Source organism: Teleopsis dalmanni, chromosome X (assembly GCF_002237135.1).
Source record: "Teleopsis dalmanni isolate 2A chromosome X, ASM223713v2, whole genome shotgun sequence".
NCBI lineage: Eukaryota > Metazoa > Arthropoda > Insecta > Diptera > Diopsidae > Teleopsis > Teleopsis dalmanni.
Genome location: NC_051848.1, coordinates 3,379,292 through 3,391,164, shown reverse-complemented (window position 1 = coordinate 3,391,164; position 11,873 = coordinate 3,379,292). Strand labels below are relative to the sequence as shown.

The 11,873-nt window shown below is 32.3% G+C and overlaps 1 protein-coding gene across 1 annotated transcript; it reads left to right on the top strand.

The window, feature by feature from the left end:
* The first annotated feature begins 2,977 nt into the window (after positions 1 to 2,977).
* LOC119687401 lies at positions 2,978 to 5,329 on the top strand. Its single transcript, XM_038101698.1, has one exon. It carries the CDS (start codon positions 2,978 to 2,980, stop codon positions 5,327 to 5,329), a length of 2,352 nt encoding a protein of 783 aa, XP_037957626.1.
* The last annotated feature ends 6,544 nt before the right edge of the window (positions 5,330 to 11,873 follow it).

Sequence of the window (11,873 nt, the reverse complement as noted above, 5' to 3'; positions counted from 1 at the left end):
AAACAATTAATTTTTGAAACCGAAAGCAGATAACATCCAATTTCGCGGATTCATTTGGGTGTGATAAAGCAAAATCGTCCACATATTTGTATACATATGCTCTCTAAATAGAGTTGAGCTAAAAGTAAGATATAGCATAAAATTCCAAGGAACAGCTGTAAGCTAATTATAGATGCCAGACTTAACAACTCATTAGTTGGTCATGGCAATGTCCATAAGAATAGTTTGATTATGCGGCCTGCGACATCGAAAAAAAATACCCTTTATATTTGGATGATTTAAGATTTTTATTTATTAATTGACCTACATTCATTAACCAAATGACACACATTATTTATTCTCATCTCAATTGCATTAATTTTAACGTAGCTTGGAAGCTCTTAAAGCATTGTTTTAGTGATATTCAATCTAAATATCTAAATTACGAGTTCATACCTATTTATGCATATAATAAAATAACTGCTATCTCATTTAGGTATAATAGTTAAACTATTGAGTCGCTTATTGACACCTTAGTAAAAGCGAGTGTAAGGCTAACCTATTAGCACAGTTTAGTATGTGTAACAAGGCACTTCAGAATCGTTAAAGGTTACCGGAAAGTACTTACTATATATTAACACTTTTAAGGAAAAAAGGATTTATGGTCCAAATGGTACAGAAATAAAAAAAAAAAAATTTTTACAAACGAAAGTTAAATATGAGAAGCTTTCAGTTATATTAACCAAAGTAGTCACTAAGCTTTAAAAAACTTTTTAGAACTTTTAAAGGATATTTGAGAAAGCTTTCTAAGGACTTTACAGAAAGTAAATATAATGGAAGCTTTCCATGTTCAAAAGAGTTTATAGCAATACATACGTGATGTGAAATTGTTTAATTATTTTAAGATATAAATATGTTATATATAAAAATATAATCATTTTATAAACAACTAAAATAGATGATTTAGTAAGGATTTGTATTCATTAATTTGGAAAATGCTATATTATAAAACGTATCTTAAAGGAAATCTACAGCCAACTGGATAAACAGACGGTATAAAATATGAAGAAACACTCCAATATGTTGGTTTCCAAAAAATTTCTAAAGGCTGTGTGCGAGATGAACTAAATTGAGTTAACTAAATTCACAAAAAAATTTTTTAGCGCTGCTTAAAATTAGTCGATTAGTTCTTAGAAGAGAACGGCTTTAATCTCGCATGCAAAATGTCAAAGATTTACAAAACAATTAAACATCATTGCCTGGCTATATCCAAAAATAGCTTTTTGAATTTCCGTAACATTAATATATATATAATTATATATGTATATGCATATAAATACCACGTACAGAAAATACAAAAAAAAAGTGAAATTCTTGACTAACCATTATCAACTTTTATAATCTAATCATTTAAAATTTTTTTTGTCAAAAATTCTTATACTTATAACTGTGTGTGATAATGTATTATCGTGTTGCAAAATCCATGAATAAGCTTTCCACCAAACTGATCGTTTGTGGCGGACATTCTGGGTTACTTACACATATCGTTAAAAAACTATCATATGAACTTAATTTTCAAGCTTTTCTAACGCGGTTTTTTAAGAATTCTTTTTCTTTTCGAAACAGCTTTCGGAATCAGTGCTGGTTTGGTCGAATATCTCATCGTTATTTATAATGAATTTAAATCTAGTCCAGAGAAGTTTGGAAATTAAATCTTTAGTAATCTGCTTTCGATTTCGATTTTTATTCGAAATTGAGACCTATCCATACTAGTCCTTCGGCGCTTTATTTCAAGTTTCATCGACACATGTAATAGTTTTTCAAATCGGGATTTTTGATAATGGTGTTGTTTTTAGCCATTGTAGACCGAGCATATTAAATTGCACCAAATACTATACATTGATTTTCTTTATACCATTGTGTGTTTTGTGTTACCGCCTGCGCTTTGATTTACAATTAAATAATAATTAAATTAATTAATTAGTTATTGTGGTAGAAAGTGACTCCTGTCGATTCTGTCATGAGAAGAAGGAAACATCAGAACATGTTCTATGCAAGTGCCCAGCGGTGGCAAGACGTAGACTCGATTAGTCCCAAGTCAAATAGGTAAAATTAAGCCCTCAGCAATTACAAGATTTATAAATAGTCGAAAATTGTCCTAGTTGGGCCTTTAGGCGCACAATAGATCTTTTAGGTCGGGGTGCTTTAATAGCCTATTACTTAAATAATAATATTAAAACACAATAAATTGTTGTTTCTGATAAGCTCGGTGTTAGCTAATCTGTGATAAATTCTCAAACTGTTTTGATGAAATCGGTGATGGTCAGAATTTCCGATTGGATAATGTTTTGCTCATCATTTATATACAAACGCGTATACCACTTATGATATCCGGCATATACCACGGGATAAATAACCATTAGCAAAACATCAGTTACATCATCTTAGGTCAATTAGTGCATTAGAGCTAAAGTGCTATATATCTCCAGAATAATAGCTCGCTCATTAACCTGATCCTTTTTTGTGTTCCATAAAACAAACTAGAAAGGTTTGTTTTAAACTTTCAAAGTTGTTACCGGTGGACATCTATATATTATAAGCTGTTTGAGCTTATAGGATTGAAAAAATTTAAATCTTACATATAAATCATTATATATATATATATATATATAATTACATATGTTATTATGTTATAATAACATAATAATAACTATATTATAATTAATTATGTTATAACTATAATATAACAAATTTAAAGAAATTATATATTCGTACCAAAGAAAGAAGAGAACATTTATCTTCATATTTTTTTAAAAAATGTTCAACTAAAAAAAAAAAATTAACTGAGTAGGTAATACAAAATTCAGTTTTCAGAAATTTTACATGTATTTTTTCATTCAGAATATTTTTTTTAAAAAAATTTTAATCGTTGTGGTGTTTGCTATACTGAAAAAAAAAATATATATATATATTTTCAAACAGTAATATTGAGTATATTATGTCTAGCGCTTCCAATAACTTTCATGACCATGGTCCTAACAGTGATAGGAATGGGCTTGTAGACCGCAATGAATATCTGGGTAATAGCGAATATCAACAGCAAGCTGGAGAACGCAATGGAAACCTGGGTAATGGCGAATATCAACAGCAAGCTGGAAGTGTTAATGTGGGCGATGACGAATATCAGCAGCAAGCTGGAGGTATTAATGTAGGCAATGGCAAATATCAGCAGCAAGCTGGTGGTGTTAATGTGGACGATGGCGAATATCAGCAGCAAGATGGAGCTGTTAATGTGGATGATGACGAATATCAGCAGCAAGGTGGAGGTATTAATGTAAGCAATGGCAAATATCAGCAGCAAGCTGGAGGTGTTAATGTGGACGATGGCGAATATCAGCAGCAAGCTGGTGGTATTAATGTGGACGATGGCGAATATCAACAACAATCTGGAGGTATTAATGTAGATAATGGCGAATATCAGCAGCAAGATGAAGGTGTTAATGTGGACTATGGCATATATCAGCAGCAAACTGGTGGTATTAATGTGGGCAATGGCGAACATAAACAACAATCTGGAGGTATTAATGTAGATGATGGCGAATATCAACAGCAAGCTGGTGGCATTAATGTGTACGATGGCGAATATCAACCACAATCTGGAGGTATTAATGTGAGTGATGGCGAATATCAGCAACAAGATGGAGCTGTTAATGTGGACGATGGCGAATATCAGCAGCACGGTGGAGGTATTAATGTAAGCAATGGCAAATATCAGCAGCAAGCTGGAGGTGTTAATGTAGATGATGGCGAATATCAGCAGCAAGCTGGTGGTATTAATGTGGACGATAACGAATATCAACAGCAGACTGGAGGGGTTAATGTGGACGATGGCGAATATCACCAGCAATCTGGAGGCAGAAGCATTAATATGGGCGATGGCGAATATCAGCAGCAAACTGGAAGAAGGAGTGAAAACATAAATCACGAATATCAGCAGCAAGCTGGAGGTCACAATGAAACTCTGGATAATGGGGATCAGCAGCAAGCTAGAGACAACAGTATTAATATGGGCGGTGGCGAATATCAGCAGCAAGCTGAAAGCAGCAGTATTAATATGAGCGATGGCGAATATCAGCAACAAGATGGAGCTGTTAATGTGGACGATGGCAAATATCAGCAGCAAGCTGGAGGTATTAATGTGAGTGATGGCGAATATCAGCAACAAGATGGAGCTGTTAATGTGGACGATGGCAAATATCAGCAGCAAGCTGGAGGTGTTAATGTGGACGATGGCGAATATCAGCAGCAAGATGGAGGTGTTAATGTGGACTATGGCTTATATCACCAGCAAACTGATGGTATTAATGTGGGCAATGGCGAACATAAACAACAATCTGGAGGTATTAATGTAGATGATGGCGAATATCAGCAGCAAGCTGGTGGTATTAATGTGGACGATGGCGAATATCAACAACAAGGTGGAGGTATTAATGTGAGCAATGGCGAATATCAACAAAAAGCTGGAGGTATTAATGTGGATGATAGCGAATATCAGCAGCAAGCTGGTGGTATTAATGTGGGCGATAACGAATATCAACAGCAGACCGGAGGGGTTAATGTGGACGATGGCGAATATCAGCAACAAGGTGGAGGTATTAATGTGGGCAATGGCGAACATAAACAACAATCTGGAGGTATAAATGTAGATGATGGCGAATATCAGCAGCAAGCTGGTGGTATTAATGTGGGCGATAACGAATATCAACAGCAGACTGGAGGGGTTAATGTGGACGATGGCGAATATCACCAGCAATCTGGAGGCAGAAGCATTAATATGGGCGATGGCGAATATCAGCAGCAAACTGGAAGAAGGAGTGAAAACATAAATCACGAATATCAGCAGCAAGCTGGAGGTCACAATGAAACTCTGGATAATGGGGATCAGCAGCAAGCTAGAGACAACAGTATTAATATGGGCGGTGGCGAATATCAGCAGCAAGCTGAAAGCAGCAGTATTAATATGAGCGATGGCGAATATCAGCAGCACAATAGTTATATCGATAATAACTACAGCTATCGCAGAAGAAATACACGCAACGGTAGACAAGGTGGACGTTTTGTGAATAAATTGAATACCAGGCAACAGTTTAATAGATATGTGATACTAGCTTCTCTAATATCCAGGATTTTTCAATTGCAACAGGCAATGTACAATATGCGCAGGACATACGATTTATTTCGTGATTATTTGGATACAGTACGTGGAAGCATGAGCAATCAGGAACCACAATTTGAGGAGGGAATTCCAGACGAGCCTCCAGAAGAAAATGGAGATCAAATCGATGAGTAAAATATATTTTTATATATTTTATGAAAAGTTCAGTTAATATCACGTATTACATTAAACTCCATTTCTTTTATTTTTGACTGAAGTTGTGAATAATAAAAAATTTAACAACAAATATTTGTTCTTATTATAAATAAAATTGTTAGCAAGAAATTATAATTTTCTTATGTTAAATATAATTAATTATGCCAGTTTCAGACTTAATTTCTTTAAATGTTATCAAATTTTTTTAAGTAGATCATGAAGCATCATCATATAACTGTTATTAGATGACCTCACTATAAAAAACCGTTTTATAGTGCGGTCTAATAAATGGTATTGCTTTCTAATAAATGGTATTATAACTATGAAGTCGAAGTTGTTCTGTACTATTTGAAAGGAAAAACTTTCTATTTGGTTAAAAAAATCGCTTTTCTTTTAAAATAAATTGAGCCTTAGTATTTAATTGCAACTGCCAAATTTCATGACTTTCTTAACACTATTTCACCGTTTATCATATTCATCTTGTGACTATTTCTTATTCCTCAATCTAAAAAATGGTCGAAATACAAAGACAGTTACATGAAGCAACAGTGGGGCCTGGACGCAGGTCACACGATGGAAGTGTTAAATGACTCACAGAGATCTTACCTCGAAGTAATACTAACGTAATCCCAGGAGAGTCAGGCACTTACTTCCAGGGCGCCGAATCGTATTCAGTGCGTAGACATTCCCATCCTCCCCGTGGTATATTGTGTTTATCCCTATTGTTTGAATCGACTTTTAGGCTTTTATGAAGTTGAGCACCTTAGTAATTTATGGAGAATGTGATCAGATTTTTCACTTCATGAAATAAGTAATTATAGATCTCTGAAAGGTCCATTTTGTTGAGATAGAGCTTTTTTTTTTTTTTGACAGTAGGTGGAAGCATCGAATGCCACCGTGTGAGACTTGAACTCACTAAACCACCTCTTAGGAATGAATGGAGAAGATTTCCACAGCATTGTGAAAACTTCATTCCAGTAATCAGGGAAGAGAGGAAAAAAAATAGACTTAATACCTAGCGAGTTAGATTTATCTAAGCCAGAAAGCAAGGGCATACAGTAGGGAAATTGGGTTATAAAGAAAGGGGTAGGGTTAGAGCAGATGAGCGGGGGAAGGTTAGTGGTAAACTGTACCTGTGCGAAATGTACCCAATATACATTTCGATCGATTATGTATATTAATGTATATATCTATTAATATATAGATATGTATATGCAATATGTTTTCCTTTATTTGGTGTTTAGAATTTTAAAGCTGACTTAGTCCTTTTTACTAAAAATGAAAGAACTAATATTTGCTAGTATATCAAAATTAGCTTGTCAGATTTGACGACTTCATTTAGCGCTGTACTGAATTTTTATCGACTATTGTAATTATAGTTTTCGCTTCATATAGTTAAAAGTTTTCTAATATAATAGGTACAGTTGTCGACAGCCTACAGCCTAAGGTAATATCAAAAACAAATACCTAAATTAAACTGGTAATACTTTCAATCACCCACATATATAATGAAATAGCTAATATCTGCTTTAGAACGCTACAGGTCTTTCTTTGGTTGATCAATAACTATTTCTTGATCATGTATATCGGGAATTTTATGAATAACATAATTGAATTTTGGGTGGTAAAATGTAATTTCAACAAATGTGGTACGACTAAGAACACAACACACATAATGAGAATATATTACTTCACTGCCAATATTGTGTTCTTATATGGTATATTATTTATCTCTAAATTTCGTGTAAAAGTACTCATTGGAGTTGTCAAATACTATATTCACGATAACTGAAATACAATCGTATACAAAGTAACTATTCCTCAAAACAGTGTGAATGCCTTAGAAGCATCGATTTAGTGCAGTTAAGTTGCAGTGTTATGCTCGCAAATAACACTGAAAATGTTGATAGAATAAAACTGAGCAAACATACCTAAAGCACAAAATTATTGATAGCACTAGTCATGAATTGTTGTTGCTTTGGTAGTATTATTAAAAGGATATATATGTATATATACTTATATAGGTATATAGGTTCTAAATTCTAACAAAAACTATTTGAAGATATAGTAATAGTAGTTTTCAAAAATTAACTGTAAAAAACATCAACCAGTTACTAAAAGAATTTTTTTATTGCTATTCTTATTGTCAACAGGTAAGACAAACGTGACAAACGTTGGTTTGAAACAGGCTGACATAATATCACATAACTCTATAATCCCGTTGGCTAACCATAAGGAACGTGTTAAAATATGGAATGTAAAATTCGCAATATTTAATATTAAGTATAATAAAAATTGAAAAAAATCGGAGATGTTATCCGAATACTAAGTTAAAGAATACCAAATAATGCGAAAGAAGTTAAACCGGTGGGATATTCATCAGTGGAATATCCACAACTAACATTTGAAGTACCTAAACATGTGAGTACCTAAACTTATAAGTGAAGGCGAATATTTTGTATGAGATGAGCAGTTTACGTGCGACATAAAGAAGTTCTGTTTATAAATAATAGATTACTTCTTATTGTAAATGGATTTATTGTATCGAATTATCGAATTATTGTAAAACCATATTTTTATAAATCATACATCCCCAGCATATATACCTTTCTTGGAAGAGACTTTTTGTGTGGACTATTGGTAAGGATTCGGGTGACCAAAACACATTTGTCTAGCTATGTTTTATTTTTACACACTCACATTCCTACACCGAAATTTTCTACACCAAATTTTACTTCTGATACTGATAAGATTTATAAGTCTACTCCTGTTAGTCCAGCACTTCATACAATTCTTACTTCATTTGAAGCAAAAGAAATCAAATTCTCAAAGTCCCATCTTGATCTTGGCCTTATTTGTGTATATAACATATACAATATCAATTGTATTGATATGTTGTATTGCATTCAAAAGCTCTATGTTTGAAATAATATTAGTACCTCTTCCAACCTAAAGTTATTCAATTGGCATGTTGATAATTTAATAAGTTAATTTAATAAAGTTAATAATAATTTAATAAGTTAATTTAATAAAGTTAATTTCTTTAATTTTTAGGCAGCTATTGATCAAAATTTAACTCCATCTTTTTCTATTTCTTCTTAAGTCTTTATATCGCTGAGCATGGGAGCATAACTCCTGCTGAACTGAATACTCTTCTCTCCCAACATAAGTGCATTCTTATATCAATCATTAATAATTATTCCTCTTGTGTCACTTCTTAGAAACGATAACGCTTAGGTCGATTCTAATAATATGAATTTAGTCTGGTAAATGAAGTTCCCTTAACCTAGAGCATTTCGACTTCAGCAAAACGGTATTAATGTGAGCAACAACTTTGCTATTACTTCTGAACTATAGGAAAGAGTTATTTAAAGTTCCCATATATGTAAATGTACAAAGAGGGTTAGCTTAGCTAACTACTCCTGTAAAAAGTTTTTTGGAAAAAATAAACGATTGGTCCCGGTACAAAGCTATTGTGCATTCAATACTTTCTTATGATGTTGTAGTAACAACCAATTAAATACTAATAAACAGTTGAAACCGGTTTTATAATCTATTTTGTTATTACGTCACTGTCCTTCTTTACTGAAATTCACTATAACTCTAATATAGAAATACTGTAACAATTTCTATTCAAAACTTTTAGATTAATTATGTGGGCTCTCTGGTTTGTGGATGATAATTATATTCACAAAGAGTTAGATGGCTCTTACATATAAGAGCTGATTTGAAATTATAGTACGAAATATCTTCAAAGATTATATGTCTTCAAATATAAATATGTTCTAACTGATAATGTACGAAGAAGTAAGAGACTAAACATCTTATATCTAGCATTAAGACGATAATAAATTATACTACAATAAATTATAATATTCAATAAATATTATTTAAAAGTTTCAAAATATAATAAGAATATTCAGTCGTTGCTTATTATCACTTTACCTAGTTACCGATTACCAAGAACGTTTGAATAGCCCTGATATAAGTAGATCTGTATTTAACAGGCTTAATGGATCACGTCAGTTTATGTCAACAATTTAAAAAATTAACATATTATTTATATAGTTAGATGGATTATACCGAACACGCGTCTGATTAACCCTAGTATAAGAAAAATGTATTTAGCAAGCTTAATAGTTCATGCTTGTATATTATAACATTTAATTAATATAACTCTTATTTAAGTTTTAAATTTTAAATTTAACGGGTTTAATGAATCCTACTAATATATTATAGTATTATAGAAAATTGACTTATTTTTTTATAGCGATAGATAAACAAATTATAGCGATAAATAGATTATATTGAACATATCTGAATAGTCTTAATGTCCATAAAAATGTATATAACTGGTTTAATGGATCATAATAGTTTATGATAGTCCATATTAAATAGATTATAGTGATATCAAATTCGAAGTAAGATTGTTGTGATGAATTTGTATTAATTTATGATATTTTCTCTAGCTACCTTTTTTACTTCATCTTTTACCGGAATTATCCTTAGGTCTTGATGAATTTGGATGTTAGCTACATACTACAGAGCGCTTACTATTTCTCTTAGGATTTTAGACTGGAATCTTTGAAGAACATCGATGTTGGGTGTTGAGGCTGTTCCCCGTAGTTAAATACTGGTTTAAGCACAATTTTATATAAAAGCATTTTATTTTATAGGGATATTGAAGATCTTTTATTCAATAACCTAAACATACTACGGTATTAAATTTCAAGGGATTTTGTTTTGTTAAAAATATGCGTTTTCCATGTCAGACGTCAATCCAAATGCATGTATCAGTAAATACTAAATGTAATAGTACATAAAAAATAAAATAAAATAAATAAAAATGTTCTAATTTAAGTAAAAATGTATTTAATAGGTTTAAGGGATCTCGTTAATTAAACACAGTATAGGGTCTATCTTTCCTAGTCTTGAATCCCTTTATTCCATGCAATTTCCTCCTAGGTATTTCTTCCGCTTGTGTGTCAGTGCCGAGCACTTCCATACCACATGGTATGCGGTTTCTCTCTCTTCTGTACAGTATCTGCAGATTGAGTTGGATTGGATTCCTAACTTTGTTAGATGATTATTCAATCTACAGTGACCGGTTAGTAGTCCCATATTAATTCTTAGATTATTTTTTGTTTGTTCTATGCATGCTATCCTTGAAGCATTGGATTCCTGACTTTGTTAGGTGATTATTCAATCTACAGTGATCGGTTAGTAATCCCTTAATAATTCTTAGGTTATTCTTTGTTTATTATATGCATACCTATCCTATTCTATGCATACCTATCCTTGAAGCATTGGATTCCTAACTTTGTTAGGTGATTATTCAATCTATAGTGATCGGTTAGTAATCCCGTAATAACACTTAGGTTATTCTACGTTTGTTCTACGCATACCTATCCTATTCTATGCATGCTATCCTTGAAGGATTTTAGGTTATAACATAAGTCCCTAAAAGCATCTTAGATTGTGATAGGCTTAGTAACTGCGCCGTTCAAAAGACTGAATACAGTTTCTAAACTGTAAAAAGGGTTCTGAGCCTATCATTATCTTATAATATAGACAAATAGACCTAAAAACATCACAATTAAAAAAAAAATATTTTTTTAAACATTTTTTATCTGTTTTTTAACAGTTTAGTAAATATAGTTATATAATTTAACGAATAATGGTTTGGTTCTTGACTATTATGTTAGTTGAGACACATACAAAAAGATTGCATTTAACGAACACTTTTTAACGAGTAAATTCACAATAAATGTTAAATAGTAGAATAAGGATAACAAAAGGACTCGCCCACTTTTCAAACTCTACTCACATTGCTCGCTGAAATTATGAATAGAAAAGAAAAAAATCCTTTCGAAATATTTTACTGCTTGCGCTGCTTCACTCATTCGTCGAACTTTGTTTAAGTAACACTTCACCACGAAACGAAGAGGTGGAAACACGTTCGCTAGTGTCGTGTCGAAAGAAATGAAAATTTTTTGTCAGAACATATAGTAAAAAAAAGCTAGATAACTTTTAAATTGCTTTACACAGAAGCAGTGAATATATCCAATTTGATCAGTGAATAATTAAAAATATCGAACGGTTCAGTAACGATGATGTGCAACATCTGTTCGAAGTGCTAATTACAAACAAAGATGTATGATATAAGTTGCAAAAATGAAGAAATAGTGATGAAATTTTCGAGGAAATGTATTACAGTCAATGATTTTTACAATCGTTCGTGGATGAGCGTAACGGGGCTAGGCGGTGTGTGACGTAGAAAAGTTTCGTTTGTTGTTTCGCTGAAGGAAAGAGTAGCTAGCGGTAGTACTACATCGTGTAATGACGGTTGGTGGTGGCACCCTTTGCATGTAAACGCCAAGAAGGATAGAAAGCACAAAGAAGGGCGAACGTAAAAGAAATGCACAAATGACAAGAAAAATAAAAAAAAAATATTACTAAATAATAGCATTAAATACCAGTACAATAAATATCATAATATCACATTAAATTGACAAATACAATA